This window comes from Pinus tabuliformis, chromosome 8, assembly GCF_031772625.1.
Source record: "Pinus tabuliformis cultivar Carrire ecotype Pingquan chromosome 8, CPIR1, whole genome shotgun sequence".
Classification (NCBI taxonomy): domain Eukaryota; kingdom Viridiplantae; phylum Streptophyta; class Pinopsida; order Pinales; family Pinaceae; genus Pinus; species Pinus tabuliformis.
The window spans coordinates 1714090182-1714116338 of NC_142294.1; the positions used below are offsets into that span (position 1 = coordinate 1714090182).

General features: G+C 38.9%; 1 protein-coding gene across 6 annotated transcripts in view; it reads left to right on the plus strand.

The window, feature by feature from the left end:
- LOC149242876 (UV-B-induced protein At3g17800, chloroplastic-like) overlaps positions 1–26157 on the plus strand; it is a 307875-nt gene that overhangs the window by 61293 nt on the left and 220425 nt on the right. For all 6 annotated transcript variants that reach the window (XM_089374382.1, XM_089374381.1, XM_089374379.1 and 3 more), the window contains one exon: positions 17253–17344. In XM_089374382.1, the coding sequence (XP_089230508.1) occupies positions 17253–17344 (92 nt within the window). The remainder of the gene's footprint in view (positions 1–17252; positions 17345–26157) is intronic.

Consider the following 26157-nt stretch of genomic DNA (forward strand, 5'->3'; position numbering starts at 1 on the left):
CTGAGTAATGCAAGTAATAATGGTGCTAGTGGATCTAATGGAGGTAGCTAAAGTCAGGCAAAGGAAAGCAACAACCATATTCTTGGTCCTTTAATATCTCTGCACAAGCTAACGCAGGGGCAACCAGTAGGACCCGCAGATCTCTACTACCCCAGTTTCTAGATGGCCAGGGAGTAGTAAGCCAAGGACCACCAGAATAGAATGAATATTTAAAATATTCCCAAGAGTATGTGTCATGAGGAGAGGGTGTTTGAGCAACTATGACCTTTACGGAGTTTAGTAACATTAAGTACAGAAAAAGGCCAAGGGATACTAGTAGGGGGCACACAACAGAACAATGATCTATTGCTCAAGGTTGGGAAACTATCCATCCCATCCTTTGATGGGTCATCCAAATACTCGATAAGGCCTTGGGTACAAAGGTTAGACACTTGCTTCCAATGTAACCCAATGTAAGTAGAGGCCATCAAATTTGCCACCTTAAATTTGGAAGGAGAAGCTCATGAATGGTTGTACCACAGATTGATCACCCTGGGACACTCCAACATTACTTCTTACATGGAATTCACACAAAGGTTGATAGGCTGGTTTGACAGGAAAGATTCAGAGATACACTTCAATGAGCTAGCACAACTCAAGCAAACCAGAACACTAGATGCTTACATTTTAGAATTTTAGCGAATAGATGTTATGGTGACAAACATATTTGAACAAAGGTTGATCATGATATTCACAAAAGGTTTAGCCAAACCACTACGTGGTCGGGTCAAGGCCTTCAAACCCACCACATTACACATGACATGAGACATGGAAGATGCAATACCTAAAGCTAAATTTCCATCGAAACCACTCATGACTTAGAAGAACAAAGATAAGAGGCCATTTCAGAGATAGTGGGTTGGGAAGGATAGGTTTGATGACGAGACTCGAAGCAAGATGAGAAGGAAGAAACTTAGATTCAGTTGCAAGGAATCATGGGAACCAAGTCACAAATGCTTGGGACAGGGAAAGGTCCACTATATTGAGGTGTTGTTAGACAACAACAATGAAGAAGATACAGGGCCAACACCAAGCAATGAGCCTAATAGTTTAGAGGGGGAATAGTCCCATGTGAAAGCTAAAGGGGATGAGAGGCCTTGTATCGGGGTTAAGGTTCGTACTATCGCCACTGTTTTTGGAGTCCCTAGGTACTACACCTTCAAGATCTAGGGGATCGTACGAGAACAACGAGTCACAACCTTGGTTTATGGCCCGAAACTTCTTTGGGATTGGCACCATACATCGTCATTCTTGGATAGGGCCCAGAACTTGGCCTTGGGAGGTTGATGTAGCTAAAATAAATGGAAAAAGCAAATGATGGCCATAAGAAAAAACAAAAGAAGATCAAAATGAAAAAGATGGCTAGTACATACATATTAGCACATGGGCAAAACCCTAGCATGAGCTCTACCTCACTCATTATGGCCATCACCCAGTGCCTGAGCACGTGTTGCTCTTCACATTATGAGAACAAACCTTGCATGTCCCAACCCCTAGTGTGAAATGATTTGCCTCACAGTAATGGTGTAATCACTGCTATACATCATACAAAGCAAGCTCTAACCCTTGAGCTATGAGCAATAATACAAAGAAAAATTAAGAAAAAGGCACACAAGAGGGGTGGAAAAACAAAGGTCGAGTTGGTGACTTATGCATCCATAATTGATCTCTCCCCACATCTATACGCTCGAGATGGGGATTCCATCATAGTTGGTCCCTTTGACCATGGCACTTGGCCATGAAGTCTTTTCCCTTTCGTTCCATCATTGTTCACATGACACCTATCAATTGAAGGGTGGACCAAGGACTTGTCATTTCTCCTTAGGGGTTGAAAACACCTAATAGGGTGGTCTATTAGCCACTCCTACCTAGGGAGGTTACACTATTTTGAGTTCAAAGCCTTGATTTTAGAAGGGAAACCTTGTTTGAAGTGTCAAATTTCCCATTACTTGCAAGCTTGCTTCAGTTAGATGCAAAAATGATTAAATATACTTAATGATGTAGATGTTGACATTGAATATTGTGTGTAATTGTTAAATGGTTTTTCCATGGCTTGACCAACTTAACTGGGGTTCAAATCCTTCAGAAGAGCATATTGACACCCATAGGTGAGGCATTGAGAGCCATGGATTTTTGAGTTGTAGTAGAGCATCACATTTAGCCATGGGCACCTCCAGTACCCACAACATTCTAGCACTTTTCCCTACATTGATGACTCTTATGGGATGATGCACCTGGAAATAGCATGCCCCTAGCCAACTTAACACTTCATGCGGGATTGGCAGTTGATCCAGGGCCCAGAGGATGATGGCCTCACACTTTGAGACATGGGAGGGCTAACACCACCTTGAGAACCCTTAGCGTTGGAGAAGAGACAGGCATTTTGACCACTTGGAGACCCATGAGACCACTTTTGTGCCCTGAGATTAAAATCAAGGTCCATAGAACGAGATTGACAGTGACCTAGGGGCCAACCCCTAGGAGATGATTTTAGAAGGCCTCTACACATCATATGGCACCCTTAGCCCTCAACAGTAGCCCTAGGAGGGCTTGCGCATGCATGATGTCAACACATTCTCTATTTTTCGGCTCACACATGTGGGTTATATTGAGTTTATTTCATTAGCTACTAGGTCAGCTTGTGACCTAGCATGTTGTAGCACATTATTTTATAATTTTAGGGGGCTTGTAGGCTAAATTAGCAATTTGGATCCCTCATATAAATAGAGGGAGGATCTTTGTATCATTCATCATCAAACACTTAGGATTTTCGGCCTCCTTAACTGAGTTCAACCTTCTTTCTTGTGGAGAACTTGGGATCTATGAATGCATTTTGATATTTGGAGTTGATTTGCTTATCTTTGGAGTTATTCTTTGGATCTATGGATGGAAACTTATTATGTTATCTACTAAGTGTACCTAATTGTTGAGTATTAATTTTTACATGTCTAATGTATGGAATAATGTTGTTTCTACGCTATGCAAATTGTGCCCTAATTTGTTAAAGATATATTGAATGGTATCTAGATGGCCAGTTGCATGCATTACTCGTACATAACATGTGAATATATTTCCTATTGGTGAACTCTTGGTAGCTTTCCCATGAAAAATCCATTGTCCATTCCATATATAAATGCTTGAGGTTTGTTGCTAGAGCATCAAACTTTCAGCCTCCTTAGAAACTTTTCATCTGATTTATCACATCATAGATTCCATACTCCTAAGGGACAAGGGATTGGTCCATTTTGTTGGTGATCATGCTTCAATTTATCCATAAATTCTATTTTTCCAATTCAACTCCTTCAAGGCCAAGCTTGCTAATTAGGGCTTGGTGTGAATCCTTAGGCAAAGTGAGTTTGCAAGATTTTAGAGCCTAAACATCAAGGGGATTGCATTTGCCACAAAATCTATCCTTTTGGTGGGCATCCACTCAATGTTGTCCATAAATTTTCTTTCCTTAGTTGTTTTCCCTAAGGGGGAACCCTAGATTAGTCTCACTTCAACTTAGAGGCTTCTTTGGAGGTTTCATGAGCCTTGGACTTGCTAATATACTTTGTTGGAAACCTTTTCTACTAGCCTTAACCTTTGGTTACTCCAACACTCAACTTATCAATCAAACCCTAGGTCTTGTGCCTCATCATATAGGCCTCTATCAAGAAAGCGAATTGCCTCCTATTGGAGCCTTGAACCTAAATTGTGACTTTCTTGTAGAAAACCTCATCGTGTCACCTTGTACCTTAACCTTAGAATACCATTAGGTGACCTTCTCACATACTGGGACTCCTCCCATTGGTGAAAATCCGTAAAGAGTAGGGAGTTTTGGTTGTGGTGATAGTGCGCCACTACCTCATTGTTGTCTCTTGGCCTAGGGTTAGCCTTGTAGGGTTCCCTTCTCTAAGGCCTACTATATTTTTTGGCAACAATAGCAATGACCTCACAATATTCAAAGAGTACACACATCTATCATTGTTGAAGATTCTAGATATGCGGTTTTCCTCCTCATTCATCATGGCTGAGAGAGTGAGGGAGGTCAAGGTTGTTCTTGGGGCCATAATTATTTCATAGTCTTGGTATATTTGGAGAAAGACATATCAAACATATTCAAAATAGGTCAAGGATATAGTGTTAGATGACGGTTAGTGGGAGAGGGTATATTTTACCATTAAGATCATCGACCCTATTATTGCTTTGTTTTGATTTTTAAGCACAGACCAACCCAAGCTAGAAGAGGCTTATGAGGGGTGGAATTCCATGACTAAGTCTGTGAGGACCATTATTTTTTAGAATGAGTGCCCAAAGTATGAGACATCAACGAAGCATTTTCTCACCACCATATAGGATATTCTTGTCAACAGGGGGGACAAGAATTTCACACCTTTATGTTTCTTGGGTCACTCTTGAATCCTAAAAACTACAACAATGAACGGCACAATGGTGGACCTTCATGTGGATTCCCTGTTAAAATTGGCAACTAGGGCCAAATTCCACTTTGGATAGCTCATTTGATGGAGACGATGATTGCATTGAATTCCTCTTTTAGAGAGGACCAAAATCGACCTAAATATCATCAAATTTGGACAAGGGAAAATATGTTTTTGAGGTCAAGCCCACACATGCAAATTGTCAAGGTCAGCCACATCATCATGTTGGCTCATGAAGGCCAAAAGACATGTCACTTCACCCTCAATGATTTGTATAAATAAGAGAGACCTCCAACCTCATTTGGCATCTTACTCACTCACACAATGATCTCTCTCCTTTTATGATTGGTTCATACAACTTATTGCGCATACCTTTTCCTCACACATGAGGCAACTAAAGGACAAATTGCAAGGCCGAAATTTCAGACACTGTTGCAGGTTTGATTAGCGTTGACCAGGGGTGATTTGACCTCCTTTGACTACGGTTTTTACGCCAGAATTTCTTTTTTGGCATGCCGCATCTATTGGCACAGGAATCAAGGCATTCTATTGACTTTGACCGCATATCAATTACAGGGTTGACCGCAGGCCTGACCGTAGATTTTGACCAAGTTTGACTGTTGTTTTCATGACTGTTTTGGGCTAATGTTGACCACTTCTGAAGGGAGAGTTTGACTGCCTTTGACCGAGCTCCAAAGAGGATTGTTTGCTGCTACATTGGCCATTGTTGACTTTTTGGTTAGGGCAACGTTTGACTGTTGTTTACTGCAGATTTGACAGGGTTGCTTTGACTTTGATTTGGAAAGTTAATTTTGACTTTTGTACTCTCACTATCTCCGCTAAACATTTGATATAATAATAAGAAGAATTGATCAAAGGGTTTTCCCCATCTTGGGGTTTTTCCCTCACATCTGCCAAATCTGGTGTCCTCTTATCTTGGCTTGTCTTCTGCATTTTATTATTCGTGTTCTATCTACAGTTAGTGTTAATGTGATTTATGATTAATGTGATTGTTGTTTGAATACTAAATTGGAAATTGTCATTGGGCTGCTAAAGGACATTAAAGTAATTGTGCTAAGCATAGAACATACCATTGTTAGCTAAAATTAGCATTCCCTCCTCACGTTGATGTTGAGGTTTATTGGAAAGGGAGGATGCATTTAGATGAATATATTAGGGTAGAGTAGCCCATGATGAGATGGAGGATGCCTTGCATAGTTTTCCACTAGCGTTGAAGATTTGGAAGCCATGATGTGATTAGAGACAAGGGAGCTAAGAAGCCCTATGCTTGGATAGCAACTAATGGGGCAAAAATTTTCGCTCCCTGGCCTTTTTTGCAATTTTTTGTTGCAGTAACATTCCAAATGCATTTTGTTTTCAAAGAAACAAATAATTTTTGAGTGGGGCAGCTTAATGATCAAGCCTATGGCCCTAGTATTGACATGCGATTTATCATCATTTTACTTAAATTTTTAACATTACCATGAAATGGCTTGAGATGTTTGAGAGTGGTTTCGACCTCATTGGATTTCATATGGAGAAAGTAGAATTTTAGATCTCATTCAAAATCCAACAGACTTATTAGTTTTTCAGGATTTCAGGATTTCAGGATTGTAATTTTTCCATTGGATTTTGTCATGTATTAGGGTATGGAATGTTGATTTATGGTAGAATCGGATATGCTCTAAGTCTCAAATTTTGCAGGGAGGCTTGGGCATATGTATTCCAAAGAACCCAAAAGGTGTTTTGGCAAATTCCACCCGGAGATAGTTCTATTAAAATAATTAATTATTTTTAATGGGACATGTTGACCTTGTCGCCTACACCTAACTACAAGTCAGTGAGATAAGCCTTCAACCCCACAAGGTGTGGTTGGTGGCAGGGAACTCAGAGAAGGGGATGTCACACTAATCTCGACTCTCTCCATTTGAGCTATCTCCTAGGTTAGCTAAGGGGGTGGTCCCTAATGAAAAGTTAAGTTAAAAAGAGATGTGAGTTTTTAGGAGAATTGTTAGAGTTAAATAGATTCTCTTTAAGATTTAAAAGCAAAAACTGATATGAGCAATAACCATCATAAGATAAGCATGAAATACATAAACAACCAGTGCCTTCAAAGTATTGCTCTTTAAGAAATGAAATTGTATTTGCTTAAAATGAAGTGAAATTCTTTCAAATGGAAAGCCAAAATAACCTTGAAAAGTGAGACAATAAATTGTTAGCACAAGATACTATAAATGGTTTCAAAATGAATAAGTCTACAAATCAAATCATGGAAACTATCTTGCTCAAAAGGATACAAAAATAACTCAAATGTTAGACCAAGATGACAACATGCAATTAAGTTTGCAACCCAAAATAATAGTACTTGAAAGTGAAATCAACCATTTATGACAATAATTAAACCACAAGATGAGTCAATTTCCAAGTACAAGAAAATTTAAACTTGTTGCAAAATTAAAAAGAATTACAATGTTTGCATCCAAAGTGCCTCTTGAAATAAGATTTGCATGTGAAACTTTAAACCATCAAGATAGCAAGAAATTTAAGAACTTTGCAAACAAAGCAAATATGATGGAATGAGTTCTTGGTATATTTTATTAATTAGAGCTAAGACAAAGTTACAATTGAACTCTAGTCCTCAGACTTTATTCTCGCCCAAATGTTTGGATCTCACAATGAAGAGTCAATAGAGGTAGAGGGTCCCTAAAAGTTTATTCAACCAATTTAAGTTGGAGGTAAGTTTTAATAAGGCTTGGGGCCTTCTATACTAAAATGCCTAGATGAAGTGCAAATTGTGTTAATTCCCAAAATTAAACTAATGCTTCAAAGAGAAATAGTTTGCACAACTTGGGAGCGTATGCATGTGGGAATCTAAATACAAGATTAGTAAAAATTTGCATGTGGAGTGAAATGTATTGATTTTAAGCATGCACAATATGAAATTTAAAAGCCAGAAAGCTAAGAAAAAACTAAAAGCAAAATTAGGCCACCCACAAGAATCCCTCCTCTAAATGAGGAAAGGGGATGCCATCGGAAAAATCCCAAGCTCCCTCCAACAATTTTTTTATTATCTTTTATTAGCGCCTAAACCTGGTAAAAATGCCTCCAAGAGGACAACTCACAATACGAGAGAGATTTGCAAAGATGAGACTCTAACAAAGCTAGACTCTCTCCCCAAAAAATATAACAACAACAAACTTGAAGATGGAAAAAACTCTCCAAAAGAAATTCACCAAGCTCAAAAGGCCCACGGCCTCGATGAGTTTGCAACTCTCTCCCAAGTGCTTTGGTCTCCCTAGAAATTAGTCTTTGGATAGCGTGAAGGGGTCTTGCATACACACGAGTGAATAGTTTTCCAAAGCTTCTCCTCAAGCTCCTCGCTGCCCAATGCTCAAGCCTATGCGCTGTAAAACACAAAAAAAATACCAATTTTCAGTGTAAAATTAGGATAAAGAAACCAAAACTAAACTTAGAATATAATTTACAAAGTACTAGCTCAAGTAATGGGAGTGAACCCCATCCTTGCCTAGCTTTAGAAATGACTCTTGAATGGAAGATATAACTTTGAAAGAAATAGAATCAAAGAAGTATTTTGAATTTTAAATGGATGATCAAGTAGCTATAGATTAAGAAAACTCTCTTTTGCTCTTCATTGGCTTGAAAACTTGAAGCGAAAAAATGGTCGAGTCTTGGATCGTTGTGATTCTAGGAGTGAGTTGATCTAATTGAGATTTCTTCCACTTCCAGATGGATTTCTGTACACAATACAAAAGATCTTTCCCACACACTTGAACACGTATTAGTTTGCACAAGATTAGAGCAATATAATGAATAAGATAAACCAAACATTTCTCCTAAAATGAATTACCAAGCTTATTCCTAGAATACTACTATAAATCAATAATATGTGCAAAATAGCTTGCACACATCAATCCAAGCAAGATAACAAGCATAAACTAATATTAATTCAACATGCAAAAGAAATTAAACACAATAGCAGTAGTATGAAAGGACATCACCTCATAATGCCAAGATAACACCAGCCAGATATCCCAAAAGACTTGATTGCATTAAAAAAATATGCAAGTACAAAATGGCAAAGTTTCCTCAAGCCCAATAGCTTATTACATGATAAAATATGAGATCCCATGGCTCTATAATATAGAGATTCGAAAGAAAATCCCAATGAAAAATGACAATGACAAATGGCATTGGAGCCAATCCCAATGTAGAAGTGATTAAACAAGTGGCATGAGGTGACAATTCCAAAGAGAAATTCGAATTTGTTGAATGAAGCTCCAATGCCAAGTGTAAAATTCAAATTTTGGCAAGTGAATATCATCGTTTTCTTCCCTTATGTGCTAAATTTGAATTTTATAATAGAATGACAAATGTATATGGGTGGTAACCCATGCGGGGACAATTTCCCACGAAAATCTTCACCAAATATTCTCCCAAATCCTCTAAAATGTGCATTAACTTCACAAATTCGAATTTCCAAGTAAGCAACTTTCTCCTTTAATCCCAAAAATTTGATTTTATTTGAGCACATGTCATTTCCTTGATTTTAGGAGTCCACATCACCTTGGGACTTCACTTTAATTCCATAATTTTCCACCTCATTTTCAAAACATTTAGCGTGTGTGGATATTTATTTTTCTCCATTTATTTAATTTATGGCTTAGTTAATTGCCAGATTTCTCACTAAACTTAGGAAAAATGGGTTTTGAGGGTTCAAAACACATTTTTAACCCCTCAAAGTGTGTCATAGTAGAAAGTTGAGGGTGAGAAGTGCAAATTTCATTACTCATACCCCATACAACTTCTCTAGGCATCACTTATTACATTACAAATACATTTTTTTTAGCAATTTCCGCAGTGCGAAAAATCTAAAAATTTAAACAATGACTACCTAGACCTAACCAAATTCCATGAAATTTTTTGTATGATCTAGTATGGTAATATACATTGACTCTAGACAGTAAGATTTGTTAGGAGCTCAACCTTCAAACCGTCACCCCGACTTTGAGGTAAAAAGTGAGTGAAAAAACTTAGAAAATTATCCACCCCTGAAAAATAATGGATAATTAACCAGATAAGAAAACACTCCAAGGTGTACTTGTTTGTTGATCGAGTTCCAACATCCTAGGCCTGTTATAGACTCAAAAATTACCATTACTAGTATCACTTATTACAATTCCCCGCAGGGTGTGGAATCTAGGTACAAGAAAGATGATAAAAAAATAGAAGTAGAGTTTAAAAAACTCTGTTGGCTAATAATATTTGATGGTACAAGTGTTCTCTGGATCATCCTTGGGCATGGATTCTTTCATATAATCATCAGGTGCCACTCCAGTGGTCAATAGGACCCTAAGTCTAAACTTAGGAAATTAAAATAATTAATAGGTATTAATCTAACTGTGGGTGTAACTTCTAGAAGAAGATGAGGATCAAGAAAAAATGATCTTATCCATTGATTAGCTTCTAATCTAAGTCGTTGAATGTCAACGAGAAGATTATTTAAGGAGGCTTGAGGGTCATTTGGAAGATACACAAAGAGTTGATCAGTCAGATCGAATTGCTGAGCTAGAGGCAGCGCAGTGAATTGTAGTGATCACGCAGTGAGGGGCAGAGGGAGTTTTGCCGGGAGAATATTCTCCTAAGCCAAGGATAATTAACAGACAGGTAGAGAGACGCACAAAGGAGGTAGCGTAGAGGCCAGAGAGGGTGATGCAGAGCTAAGAAGGGCTCACGCAGGCCCCACGCAGAGCAGCGTAAAGGCCTCCAGGCAAAAGTCCGAGATTTGCTGGGAGGTTGACGTTTCTGAGCCAGGAGGGCTGGAATCAGCTCCCGGAAGCAAATCAATCTCCAACAGAGGTGACGCAGAGCCTTATAGGCTGACATAGGCCCAACAGGGGCAACAAAGAAGTAGCCGGGGACTCGTTGGGTCAGCAGCCGAATCAACCGAGACTTGTAGTGTAGAGTGAGGTAACCTCACTAGTTTCTCTTGCCTAGTGATAGTCTCTGTAACTAGATTTCCAAGAAGTCATCCAGTAGTTGTATTCAGAAATACTTCAGCTTAATAATAAAACCCTCAGATCTACTACACCAGTTTTCCCACATTGGGTTTTTTCGGGGACGTTTGTCCAAAAATAATTGTGTCATTTGTGTGTATCTTTCTCTATTTTTCAGTTTCTTGTTTCGGCATATTATATAAATGGCGTAGGCTGCAATGTATGTATTTCAATGTTTACTATAGGAAACTGCAAATAACTTGTTCATGTAAATCTAACAAGTAGAAGAAATATCATCAGTGTCGCAGTAGGAATTCTCGGATTTAAGGAATTTTCATATGGTATCAGAGCAGTGAGGTGAGACAAGAAGAACAGTGCCAGAGAACCCAACTCTGAGCAGAAAAGGAGATCGAAAAAGCTCTAAAAGGCAGTAGTTCAAATCCCCAGAGGGGTTTGCGCAGTCCAAGACGGAGGGCTGAATTTTCGAGGCAGTCTCTCTTTGAGTGAGTCGATAGAGAGGAAGGGATTCCAGATCGAAATTTTGTGGTGATAGGGGGAGCAGCGCTGAAGTCTCAACGTGAGGAAGAGCTGGTGGGGCACAGTTTTTCTACAAGCCATTTTGCTGGGAAAAAAGACGTCAGAAGAGAAGAGAAGCATAGTGAGGGAACTTTTCCTCAGAAGACTTCCCGCGAAGAAGTCTGTTCTCTTATTGGCTGAGCAACAACAGTAAGAGCATAGAGGAGCAGTTTGACATTTTTGAGGCAGAGATGTCAACCAGTGGTTTGAGGGATCAGGATAGATTAGACGGAGCATCCAACTATGTCATCTGGAAGGCAAGGATGTCATTCCTTCTAGATGAGCACTCCCTTAAGACATATGTCGACAACATGGTGGCTGAGCCTACAAATCTAGATCTGTTGAAGAAGTACAAGGTAGAAACGACGAAAGCAAAGAGAATGATCCTCGATGGAGTAAAGGATCTTGTAGTTTGTCACATCGCTAGTAGAGGGACTGCTAAGGAGATGTGGGATGCTATCTATGTTGTATTAGGGATATTCTGAGCAGCGGAAGATGTACTTAGAGCAAAAACTGAGATCTGCACAAATGCAGAAGGGGGAGCACATAGATCCGTTCCTCACGAAGATTTAGGAGACCCGTGATGAGTTAGCAACTGTGGGGTCTATGCTTCAAGGGTCTGAGTTGGTTAGATTGGCCGTCAATTCTGTCTTAGATGAGTGACAAGCCTTTGTCCATAGTATCCTGGGCAGGACGACTTTGCCGAATTGGGCTGAGATGTGGGCAACTCTCAAGCAAGAGGAGCTGAGGAGAGACTTGGTCAAGTGTAAACTTGACGGAAGCAGCAGCAGTGAGTCGAAGCCCAAGGAGGAGGATGAGAATGTAGCCCTTGCATCGAAGGGGCAGCAGGAGCAGCGGAGGTGGAAAAAGGACAACCAAGATACCTCTAGGAGGGAGGTGGGTTGATTTAGAGTTGTAGTTCGAAAGAGCTACAAATGAGCAAGATCCTTGAGGAGCCGACCTCTCGGATCAATACCTTGCTACAGGAGCCCAGATCAGTAGTAGCAGGATGGACTAAGTGTCAGTTGGTGCAGAGGAGTGTTGGAGCGACAGATGCAGTGGCTAGAACACTAAGTCTGAGCAACATAGTGCAAAGTTGCAGCAATGCAGGGAGGCACAATGTAGTAACAACAACAACGCAGTGGCTTTAAAGGGATAGCGTGGGACTAGCAACAGTCAGATCTTCAGCATCGAGATGCATCTATACTGAACACTTGTTCAATAATTTGCAATGCTTTTCCATGGTTGATCTAGTAGCACCAACAATTTGCAATGTAGAGGCAATTGGCAGTGCCAGTGCCAGCAACAACATGGATGCAGAATTTCAGAGGGAGTTGTAGTACGGATGCAGCGTTGACAGTGGCAGGATCAGCAGTAGTACAGATGTAGCGTTTGCGCAGTAGTTGGTGGATAGCATGTTAGACATCAACAACACAGAGGACGATGTTATGAAGTCAGGGTGATGCTTTAGTGGGAGGCATTACTAGAGCACATTCCTCGCTAAAAGGAGTGTCGATTTATGGTAGAATCATATGTGCTCTAAGTCTCAAAGTTTGCAGGGAGGCTTGGGCACATGTATTCCAAAGAACCCAAAAAGTGTTTTGGAAAATTCCACCCGGAGATGGTTTTATTAAAATAATTAATTATTTTTAATGGGACCCTAAGTCTAAACTTAGGAAATTAAAATAATTAATGGGTATTAATCTAACTGTGAGATTAACTTTTAGAAGAAGACGAGGATCAAGCAGAAATGATCTTAGCCATTGATCAACTTCTAATCTGGGCCGTTGAATGTCAACGAGAAGATTATTTAAGGAGGCTTGAGGGTCATTTGGAAGATACACAGAGAGTTGATCAATCAGATCGAGTTGCTAATCTAGAGGTAGCGCAGTGATTTGTAGTGATCATGCAGTGAGGGGTAAAGGGAGTTTTGGGTGGAGAATCTTGTCCAGAGCCAAGGATACTCAGCAGAGAGGCAGAGAGACACATAGAGGAGGCATCACAGAGGCCAGAGAGGGTGACACAGAGCCAGGAAGGGCTCACTCAGGCCCACGCAGAGCAACGCAGAGGCCTCCAGGCAGAAGTCCGAGATTTGCTGGGAGGTTGACGTTTATGAGTCGGGAAGGCTGCAATAAGCTCCTGGAAGCAAATCAATCTCCAACAGAAGTGACGCAGAGCCTTAAAGGCCGACGCAGGGCAGCGCAAAAGTAGTCGGGGACTCGTTGGTTCAGCTGTCGGATCAACTGGGACTTGTAGTGTAGAGTGAGGTAACCTCACTAGTTTCTCTTGCCCACTGATATTCTCTGTAACTGGATTTCCGGGAAGGCATCCAGTATTTGTATTCAGAAATACTTTAGCTTAATAATAAAACCCTCAGATCTGTTGCACCGGTTTTCCCACATTGGGTTTTTTCGGGGACTTTTTTCCAAAAATAACTGTCATTTGTGTGTATCTTTCTCTATTGTTCAATTTCTTGTTTCAGCATATTATTTAAATGGTGTAGGCTGCAGTGTATGTATTTCGATGTTTGTTGTAGGAAACTGCAAATAACTTATTCATGTAAAGCTAACAAGTAGAAGAAATATCATCAGTGCTGCAGTAGGAATTCCTACGTTTAAGGAATTTTCACATGGAACTCGTATTTAATCAAGAGCACCAATCTCTCTATGTACCTTTATGTTAGTGACATTGGTTGTTGAACTCTTCTATCATGAGCCTACTAAAAATGTACCCATCACTCAAACAAAATCTTGACTTGACATGCTATGTTTTATCTTATGTTAATGCTTAGAGGGTGATATTAATGACAAAGATCCTGATTTTCCAACAAGACTAAAAAATTAGACATTTCTCATGGCAGCAAGAGGCCCAAGCATTAGCAATAGATAATAGATTTACTTGTCTTTTCTAATTTCTAGTAGTTTTTATAACTGTTGACTCTTTCATATTTATTATGATATTTTTTGTAAACAATATATGATAATTTAAGTTTGAAGTTTGAAGTTGGCCATTATAACTCATTGGTAATGAATTATGAATATGATGCTTTGTGAAAGTTGAAATTTGTTTCATTTAATTTCATTTTATCACAGTTCATTTCATGTTAGATATTCTTTGTTGTAATGGTTACACTTAGTTTACAAGTACAACTTTGGTGATCAATGATGATAAATGTTATATATTAAATTTTGAAAGCTTGAAACTTTAAGATTGATGAATCGCGAGACTCAATATGTTGTATGCTACTAACTTGTGGACGTGTTTGATGAAGATTATAACTTCTAGATGATTGATGTTATATGGTTCAATCTATGTTTTTAGGCTTTTTATATCTAATTCATAATTCTACATGCTTTTGTTGACACATATGCATCAATATATATATATATATATATATATATATATCCGCTCCCTAATTTGCTCTCGAACTGGAAGATTCTAAAACTGTCACCCTCGCCCCTGCTCCCAAGTAATCTTGGTTAATTGTTATCCATGAGGCTCCTCTTTCAGTTTACTTCATCCTCTTGTTGCGAGAAGAATTAGAGGACATATGGTAATCTGTTTAGTTTGAATAAGATAAGGCTTGAGTAGTCTAGGGCAGAGACAATGGTGTATGTGCACACTGAGCTTTGTCTTATTTATAGGATAAGACAAAGATGTGGGATGTGTTTCGCGATGTTATGGGTTTGGACAACAATTTCGAGTTGACATTGGCCAACTTGGATCTTAATGAACTAGTGCTAGAACTGGTCACTTTTGATGATGGTGATCCTGTTGAGGGGTCATCCTCCACACTAACATATGCATATATTAGATTTGAAATGGAGGAGAGAGCAATGCTAAAGATGCTAATTTTAATGTTTATGACATGGGGGAATACCGAAAATCATGAGAGATGTGTTAAAATTTCCAATACCAACCCAGATTTATTTATACCTCAATAATTTTTACTCCCAGAAAATTATTAAATAAAATTTAGAATTGTTGGCAAATAAAATCAATGGTATTTAACTTCTAAAATTATATGGAACAAAAAATAAAATTAAAGAGAACAATCACATCACAATGGTAAGTATACACCCATAACAATTTTCCTTCATTAAAATTCTCAGGAAATATGGGCCTAGACCCATGGAGTAAAATACACAGAAAAATGCAATGCTAGAACCTGTAGCTTGGCCCCATTGGGAAGACGACCCACTAGAAAATCAACCTCGTAAAGAATTTGTCCCTATAGAAATTTACCCCCCCCCCCGATCGACACTAGCAAATCGACCCTCTCTTTTCCTCCTTGTACGATCCATGTGCACTCAACGAAATTGGCCCACTGGATAAATCAATCTCTGCACAAATTGACCTCCTTTGCACTTCAGCTACTCCGCATATCGATTTCTTGAACTCTGCCTCCTAGAATTACCCCCGAGCGTTTTGCACTCTTGCTCCCTTCTCTTCAATCTAACTGAGCCTCTTGCTTTGGAGAAAATCGCTCTCTCATTGTTGTGTAGTTGTGTTGTCTTCACCTCTCCATTAGGCTTCTTTTATTAATTCATTAAGCCAAATCCCTAACCATAATCTCTTAAGTGTTTGACTTTTGAGATTAGATCTCACATCATTTGAGATCCACAGTTGAGATTATATCGAAGTCACATAAATAATTTGATTATTTATCCTTAATGCTTTGGCTTAATAGTCCACAAAAATTAATTGACTTCAATTATTGTACTTTTCCTAAGTTAGACTTAGGAAAATAGTCATAAATAACCTACGCCTCCAACAAGGGACATAAAGAGACAATCAACCATCTTCTACATGCGAAGACACCTAGATCATGTAAAAGACCTTCAGAAGCTACCAAGAACTTTAACAATATGAGCTTTCTCCATCTTGATCTACGATTCTAGTATCTACCTTGTTTTGTATTTGCAATTGGCATTCCCACTTATAGTAGCAGTGACTTAGTGAGTTAGTATCTATATAATACATTTTGATTTTGATGACTTAATAAGAAAACAGTTGTTAAGGTTTTAATTTCTTGTGTATTTCTCAATTGATTATCATTAATGTAGTACTAGTTGTATGTATAATTGAATTTGTAACATATCATATAAATGTTTTAGTTTCTAAATTGAATATGTTTATATTTCATTCTCTGTGTAATTTACTAATTTGTTATATATATATTAAATAAAAATATATATCAAATTGTCCACATAAAATGAAATTCACTAATTTGTTATATATATATTTTTTCAGGGTTGCCATGTCACGTGTCAGATAGTCATATTCCATATCCTCCATTTCTAGGTTCACTATGTCATGTGACTTTGGGAGAGAGTTAACATCCTTTTATTATTGCATAATACTACAAATTTGGAATAAGAACCAATGTATTGCTCAAGTAGCACATTTATCATTAAATTTGATCAATAACAAGGGCAAAATATGTCTCATAAATTTTTGAAATAAATGATCAATGTTATTCTTTGAAGTTTGTATTGCATTCATTCACTAACATCATGTGCTCGCTTGTTCTTATCTAATAAAAACTTAGGAATCTGAAGCATAGATAAACTTACATGGCCTTTTTATTGATTTGAATTTTGAATATTTACACACCTAGAAAAATAGAGGCCATTCAGAACTTACATGCCATTTTATTGGCCTATCAACTAACTCCCCTTGCCTCTCCTAACATCACAAAGTGACCTTCGATATCCCCTAAATCTGTGCCCTTGCCTCATCTATCGTTGTAAATTGAACTTCGATATAGCCTACAATCATCTCTCTTACACCCTCATTGTAACTATAGTATTTCACTCAATGCTAGTTTCTAATGGTTTGAGATACACAATTTCCCACCAGAGAAAAGTGAAAGGAATGTATTATTGTTAAGTTTTAGATATTCAAGTCACATTATGAATATATTATTTTATCCTTTACAAATACCATGCACGCTACTTTGTTGTTTTTAACAGGGATTGCCTAGCCACATATTTTTGTGAAATCAATTTTGTTTCCTCTTTCCTTGGATCTAAACAAAATGGTTCTAGCCATTCTGACTTATTTCTATGCTGATGAAATAGATCTTAACCAAAGTGGTTCTTGTCATTTTAACTTATTTCTATGCTAATGAAACTATGTAAACATATATGTGACCGGCAACGCCTTTGGAAATGATAAATTTGGCATTGCATTTATACAGTTACAGATGTTACGGGTGAGGTTGTTCAAAGTGGTCCAGGGGTAAAGGATTTCAAACCAGGTGACAAAGTTGTGAGCATGCTCAATTTCTTGGTAAGATCAACATACGTATAGTGTATTTTTACATGCCAATGTAATATTTTCTCATTTGATTTAAATTAAGCATGACATTCACCATGATTACGGGCTACGGGATGTGGAAACATCCATACACAAAGCTTCTAGTTTGTTTCCAAACACCTAGGGTTCTTAGTAAAAGTGAATATAATTGATTGCATTGGGAGCATGGAAATAAATATTTTTATCAACATACTAATAGTCTTAGGGACGAGTTCTTTCATAAGATATCCAATTAAAGAAAATTCCATTGACTAATACTAGCATCATTTTATAGAATAAGATTATATATATATATATATATATATATATTCTTTCTTAATTTTACTTATATTTGTCTTTTACTCACTAACTCTGTATGAAGTTGTTAGTCAAAGGTGTTGAGGCTAGTCAATATGTCAAGGTTACTTGTCTTCTCTAACAACTAAATTTGAACATTTAAAAGCTCTTTGCTTTAGAGTTCTTCATAAATGCTGCTTGTCTCACGAGAAAGGGTGTTAAAACAAGTATAAGGTAGAAGATTATAAAGCTTATTTGAAATTCATTTAGATCAAGTTAAGGGAGCCCTTAACTCCAAGCCTTCTCATTGGTGTGGCTAACTTGTAGCTTAAGAGTTTGATTGGTATAATTGTAGGTTTGTTTTCATTAATTACGTATAGAGATAGATAATCTCTTTTTTTTTATATATATTTTTTTTTATTCGGGGGAGAAAAAGTGTAATTTTCATTGATTTCATAAAATTACATGTTGTAGATGCAAAAAGCATATGTAAAATAGTGGGAAGAGCCACTTACAGTTCAATACTCCAAATGGAGTATCCGTGAAAAAGCCCGAAGAACAGTCTTTAGGGAAAAAGACAAAAAAACAGGTATGAAAACCCCAACAATCCTGCAGAAATAGGTGCCCAGAAACCCCAAAGGGGAAAAATACATTATCGGAAAAACCGTGATAGGCACATATGCCCGCCAAAGCCAGATAGCCAAAACCCTGCATAAACCGATCACAGTCTGCCCAAAAAATGAGCCCCGGAGCAGTCCTGTAGAGGGTAATAGAGAAACCCCATACCCACTACAAAACACAACAAATAAAAAGCAGTGGTGCAGCCCCAAGAGAGCGCTAGTGTAGACCAACTAGTCCACGAACAGCTCAGACCCGGCACCAAACCACCACAGGCAAAAATGAAGATTCCTGAGAAAAGAATCCGTGACAGGTAAGCTCAAACCCTAGAAGCCCAGACAATAAAGAGAGGCACGAAATGGGGAAAAACGCTGCCAGGGTAGCCACTCCTCCCCCGCCCCCTCAAACTCTCCTCCTGTATCAGACGAACCAGAAAATAAACAAACTGCCACCAATCTTCCACAACAGCCTTCAGAAGCCCCAGGACACCCAACCAAGTTGCAGCGGCACGAAACAAGAACAATGTCGGCCAGGACCTCCATGCCCATGTTCCCTCAACACTCCAAACTCAGCAAAAGAGAAGCCAGTGCACGACCAACTTGCACTGTTTGCAGCAACAAAAACCATCGAATCCCGACCAAGATGTAGAGGCTCGAAACCGGGGGCAAAGGCAGCTAGGGTTCAGCGTCATCGCCCCCGCGTAGTGGAAGATGCTTGTTACCAGAAGCCTATAGAGATAGATAATCATTTGAGTAAACATCACATTTTGGGTATTGTATGTTGTATTAGGGGAATTTTAAGGTTTAAATTTTAAAATGGGTCTCGTCAAGAAAATAATAAAATAATAGTTAACATAACAAAATAAAAGTCATGTTTTTTAAAGGAAAGTAAAGAAAGCTACATTGTTTATTGTATTTTCGACTTATCTCATTATATGTTTACTCAAATGTGAGATGTAGGCCCTCAATGGATGTGGAATTAAATTTTGCATCCAACGAGCACCAACTTTGCACACTTGTGAGTAGACCCACACAGAGAAAAATTGAAAATAAATGAAAAAATGTTGAAAGAAACACGTCTTTCATCTGTTTTCAATTTTCTTACTGTGGGTTTACTCAGAAGTATGTGGAGAGGGTGCTTGTTGGATGCATAATTTTATTTTACATCCAATGAGTCCCCAAATTTGACATTTGAGTAAACCTATAAGAAGATGATTATAAAATAGGATAAGAATGGTAGTTTTCTTCTTTTCCCTCCAAAATAGATGTACCTCGATAACACATCATCTTGAATCCTATTGGTTCCTTGAAATTTGATTTTTGGTAATATATTTTTTATTTTGAGACTTATTTTTTACCTTAAATTCCCCTAATGGAATTTAAATGTGAAGATCGTTTCATCTTCAAATTCTCTCTCTATTATGAGACTTGTGGTTGATACAATTACCTACTTAGAGATTCATTTGACTCCTTGAGGGCTTTTGTGTTGTACAATCTATGTGGGCTAAACATGTCTCATCATGTTTCTTCATTAATTGTCACATCTCTAACAAATAAAGAACTTACTTCTAATAGTACCAATTATAGACTCGTCACTTGGTACTTGTAGCCTCATGCCAATTATGGAATTGTTAGACATCATAGACCCGTGAGGGGATTGTTAGACAACATAGCGCCCCCCATTCCTCAATTGGTTTCCAACATGATTCTCATCACCAAGTATTTCTTAAGCTGGGGTGTTCAGAGAGTTAGTGGGTAGCACTATTTTTGATCTAGGATTTATATACTAATGCTCTCTTTCAATTCCTTACCCATTTTTGTTAATTTGTGATATCCTATAGTTTAGTGCATTCCTTGTAAAGCTAAATTTATTCTTCTTGCATTAAAACAACACCAATTCCATTTCCTGAGACATCACATTCCACAATAAAGGCTTTTGTGAAGTTCGGCGTAGCTAAGACCGGTGCTTGGCACATTGCCTTTTTAAGATGTTCAAAGGCCTTTGTTGCTTCTAGAGTCCATGAAAATGCATCTTTCTTCAATAATGTTGTTAGAGGTGCTGTTATTCTCCCATGATTCTTAACAAACTTGCGATAATATCATGTCAACATGAGAAATCCTCGCAGATGTTTTATGGATGTGGGGATTTTCCATTTCTTAATGGCTTTAATTTTGCTAGGGTCTACCTTAACACCTTAATGAGATACAATATGACCAAGATATTCCACCTCTTGTACTCAAAAGAAACATTTGGAGCTTTTTGCATATAATTGTTTCTCCTCCAATAGTTTGAGCACCCTATCAACATGTTGAACATGATCTTTCCAAGACTTGTTGTAGATTAGTATATCATCAAAAAATACTAACACACATTTTCTAAGGAAGGGTTTGAAAATGGAATTCATCAAACCTTGAAATGTAGAAGGTGCATTGGTAAGGCCAAAAGGCATGACCAAAAATTCATAATGACCCTCATGAGTTCTAAATGTTGTTTTCAGAATGTCTTCAGTCTTCATTCTAATTTGATAATATCCTGAACGAAGATCAAACCTGGTTAAGTAAATTGATCCATGCAATTCATCCAATAATTCATCAATGTCATGAATGGGAAATTTATTTTTAGTAGTGAGCTTGTTGAGCTCCCTATAATCCGAACACATGCGCCATGATCCATCCTTCTTGTGCACCAATACTACTAGAGCAGAGAAAGAACTTTGACTAGGTTGAATTATACTAGCCTCTAACATTTCTGCAACCATACGTTCAATTTCACTCTTTTGGGCATAGGGATATCTGTAAGGCCTAATGTTTGGAGGAACACTTCCTGGAATCAAATGAATAGCATGATCATGATCATGACTAGGTGGGAGACCTTTGGGAGTCTCAAATACCTTGGAATGATTGTCCAAGATATTGTGGAGATTTGGAGAAATAGATGGTTTCGATGTGGGAACCTCTAGCGAACATAATTGTGCAATTAGGCCTCGTAGTTCTTTCTTTAGAAGCTTTATCATGCTATTAGAGCTAATTATCTTTCCTGGTTTCCCTGCAATACCCCTTAATTCAACTTCCTTTCCTTCAAAAAAAAAATCAAGAAAAGTTTTTGAAAATTAAAAGCTATTGTACCCAAAGATTGTAGCCATTGGACTCACAGTACAACATCAACACCTCCCATTGGAATGAAAAGCATTAGGCTATTCAATACATATTCTCCCATGGATAGCTTGATATTATGGCACTTTCCAGAGCAATTTATGGTTCCTCCATTTGCAACCATCACTTGATACTCTGGTGCTGCATATAGGAAGTGTTGACCACTATGTGTCAACGACCCATTGTAGTACACCCCCTTTCTCACAAAAGGGATAGCGCCCGATCGATGTGTCCGTGTTGTTCAACCATCATTATCAGTTTGACCAAGATTTTATAATGTAAACCCATTCTGCATGTATATGATGTAAATAATCTCAGCAGATCAGTGTCGTGTATGTAATTACCTAGGTAAACCCATTCTTCTGGTGATGATCTACATTCTGGGAGGTTTTTTGTCTCACCAATCCATTCTCGGATGGTCGGCAAAGTTTTTCTTCAGTCTTACCCCAAAGCCGGAATGGATTTTGTCACTAGGATCTTAAGGGAGTCCTAGTGTTCTAGATCGAGTCTATGTAAAAGTGATTTGGGAATAATCCTAACTATTTAGTTATGTTATTTTATTACAAATTGTTTGGTCTGCTGGATTATATTTTTGTCGCAGAAATGAGTAGTTTGTGAGGGTCTTTTACAAATGGATTTTCCCCTTGAGATGTAAAAAATATGAAAATCATGATGTAAAGTGTCTTGAGGGTTGGAAAAATAATTTATCCCCTCATAGGTTAATTAATTAAATTTTTTTTCCAAAATTAATTACAATTCTAAGCCAAAAATTTAATTAATTCTAGGTCCTAGGTAAATTTAATTCTCCAAAAACAAAATTCGTTGGTCCTTAAAAATCAAAATTTAAAAGCTCCAAGGACTAAGGTAAAATTATTATTTTGATAAATTTTAAGCCTTTGGTCCTTGGGATTAAGTCAAAATCAAAATTTTGAGGAAATTAATTCAAAATTTACTTTTTCTTTTTAACATGATCGGGTACTTATATATTATAAAAACTGCTAGGAACCAAGTCATGTTACATATGTAGGTAGAAATAGATAAGGAGAAGTCCAAAAGGGGTTTGCAGACCCTGACTTCTTATAGGAAAACTTGAGTAGCACAGATTGAAAAAGAAAACGGCTGTATAGCCTTACAAACAGACCTGTGAGAAGACAAAATTTGCTAGTCATTAGGTAGATTGCTAAAGCTGATTGACAGAGTCATCAATCTGAGGTTCTTTCTTGACACTTGCTCTAGTTGAAGTCTCAACTTGCATACTCTGAGTGATAGATTTGGTGTGGGCGATTGCCTCCTCCATGTGGTTACATTTTTCCTTTAGGCTTTCTATCTCTGCTTTTTGTTTTTCCAACTTCTTTCTCTTTGATCTGCTATCTGCCTGAAAGTCCTCTTTGAGCTCATTGAAATGTTTGACAAACCTTGCTATCATAAAGCAATGGGCTTTACATAACATGCAATTGCTATTGGCAATCACTCTGTCCAGAGGGTTCTCGGGTTGCTATCTGTTTTCCGGATTCTCATCATGCGCTCTGTTTTCCGGAATCTCAGCCATATCTGGGGAGCGATTGGGGAAGGGGATGCAGTGCAGGAACAGGGAGAAGGGACTGGGGTAGAAAAGAAGGAGAGGGAGACCGGAAGAGAATGAGGGAAATGCCAAGAAGAGGGAACAGACCAGGGAAGAAACCACGCATAAAAGGAAAGACCAGGCACTGAGATTTACCAAACTATCGTGCAGGTGAAGAACAACCGAGCAGATGGCGAACTTCCAAGCTTGGAGACTGCTAAAGACACCCCTGGAAGCTTTAGAAGACGATCTCACAACTGTGTTGAACTGTTGGCGGCCTCGCTTGTTGCAGAACTTCTTGAGCTGATTGCCAAATATAGGACCTTTACTCTCCTGCAAGTATAAGAACGTGTTTCTGATGTGCTCGTAGAGAGAAGGGTTAATGGATATATAAAGCGGAGTGGAAGGGTGAGCGAGCAGAGAGTACGACGTGAACTCGATGGTCTGGCCAGGATTAGGATCAGACTTAAAATCTTTGTAGCAGTCTATGGAGATTTTGAAAAGACTCCTACCTAAATTCTGCGTGAGAGAGTCACGAGAAAACTGGGAGATCGAGATCCTGTGATCGGTCCAGAATGAATGAGTGGTAAACATGGAGAAGGGAGGATCGTAGTTCAAGACATGACAGGCTGCGTGCGACTTGACTGAGTTTGGCCAGAGATCACAAGAGGAGATGTGGGGAATGATTAGACAAAAGGTCGGGAATATGCTGATATGACTGGTCAGAGAGTTTGACAGGCAGCTAAGCCGACTACGGGATTGGTTTTTCATATATGGAGTCATTTTCCCTAACTTGACCGATCTGTCTGTTGGATGCCTTAGTGGCATAGTGATCCGCTTCTGTGTTGTTGTCTCTTAGGACATGTTTGAAGGTCGTGTCCCCCATTTCTTTGATGTTATCCGCAATCCTGAGCTTTACATTATTAAGGGCCTCTTTTTTAAATTCTGTCCCCGACACCATAGCTGCAATAACGATGGCCGAGTCTCCCAATATGATTGGATTCCTAATTCTCAGCCGGTTCAGGATGATGGTGCCTAAGTAGAGGCTGTAAGCTTCTGCCATATTGTTGGACATTTGGCCCAATCCCCATTCATAGCTTACAAGAGTTTTGCCTTGACTGTCCTTTATGATACCCCCTGCTCCAGCTTCCCCCGGGTTATTTTTGGAGGCACCGTCGAAATGCAAAGTGGGGCGATTCTGGTCTAGAATCCATTGACTTACTTCTTCCTTTGTGCCTCTGAGCTTCCAGTGTATTCTTCTCGTGCATGCTTTGGGGTGAGCTAGTTGGTTGTTGCTGTAGTTGATGCAGAATTTGTTGTACCATTCCATCTCTTCTTTGTGCCAGCTTGATTGATCTGGAGGAGCGACCAAGTTTGCACTTATTGTTTCAGATATGAGCGCTGTTGTTTTTGCCAGTATACGGGCAGGATTGGGCTTCTTGTTATTGAAAATACAGTTATTCCTAGCTAACCAGATTTGCCAACTAAGAGTAGCTGGGATGCATTTCCACAAACGGATGATGTTGTTTTTACCTTTCTTAGGAAAAGGGTAACATTTTACCCAGTTTTTTTGAAGAGAGGATAGCTGATCAAAAGTCTCTTCAATTTCCATTGGTCTGACAATCTGAGTCCAGCAGCTTTGGGCGAGGGGGCAGTGGAAGAATAGATGGTGACTACTCTCCTCCTCAGCGCGACAGAAGCAACATATTGATGGCCCCAAGATCCCTCTTTTCCTTAGGTTTTCAGCTGTAAGCACCTTTCCTTTGAGGAGAGTCCAATTGAAGTGTTTGACCTTTGGTATGCACTCTGATTTCCATACAGTTGTGAAGAGGTTCCATTTGGCTGTTGAAGTGGATGCCTGGAGAAATTTGTAACCATCTTTGACAGTGAATTTCCCTCCGCTTGGCTCCCAGATATACCTATCTTCAGCCCCTATGTTGGTGGGAGCAGCGCCTGTGAGGGAGACCTTAAGATTGAGCCATAGATCTCTGAGTTCATTGGGAATTTGAAGGTCCTTCCAGCCCTGCCAGATGTTTTGGTCCCATATTGAAATATCGTACAAGGAGGTTAAATTTTTAGCTTCCATCCAAATTTGCAGAGGCCTGAGATTTTGGAGGAGGTTTCTTGGTTTGGCGCCCATGATTCTATCAGTCCAAATATTGACCTCCTTGCCGCTTCCAGGCACTTTGGAAATGTTCTCTCTGAACTGTGGGAGGACTTTTTTAATGAGCTTCCAAACAGAGGTGCAAGATCTTTCAGCTATTGTTTCGGAAAGGAGATTAGAATTTGGTCCATTAAGGTATTTCCTTTTCAAAACCTCCACCCACCAGGAGCCTTTGCCAATGAGAATTCTCCAAATTAAAGCCCATAGCACGGTTGGAGAGGCTCGGGATTTTAATGGCTAGACCACCTTTATCATAGGGAAGAATGACTTGATCCCATTTGACAAGGCTAAATTTTTTAGATTCTTGCTTTCCCCCCTGCTAGAGGAAACTTCTCATTAATAGTTCCATGTGCTTATGTATACTAGCGGGAGCCAAAGTGACCGCATACTGGTAGATGGGGAGAGCAGAGAGGATAGCCTTTATAAGGGTCGTTCTACCAGCCAGATTTAGCCAAGAAACTCCCCAACTTTGAAGGAGACCTCTCATCTTTTCTATATGTTTGGCCCAGATCTCAGCCTTGACTGTTTCTTTGGCTAAAGGCAGACCTAGATAAGAGAAGTAACTCCAATTCCTTTGCACTGGAATGTCCAGTATCAAGGAGATTCTTTGCCTGATTTGGTCAGAGACATTCCAGGTATAGATCTTGCATTTTTTATTATTCAGCATCCCTCCTGAGGCAGCTAGAAAGGCATCCAAGACTTTCTTGAATCTTTTTGCCATTAGGCTTGAGGCTCCCCCAATGAGAAGGGTATCATCCGCAAAGAGCGAGTGATTAATCTCTTTAGTCCCTCTTTCTATACCAATTCCAGTGATCTCTTTTTGCTTGCGGAGTTTTTCTAAGTGGATGCTCAGAGTTTCCGCCATAATGATGTATAAGAAGGGAGAGAGAGGGCAGCCTTGCCTCAATCCCCTGGTGCTTCTAAAATACCTGCTTGGGCGGCCATTAATCAGAGGAGCAGTCCAAGGATTGGAGATGCATCCAGAGATGAGGTTTATAAAAAATTTTAAGATCCC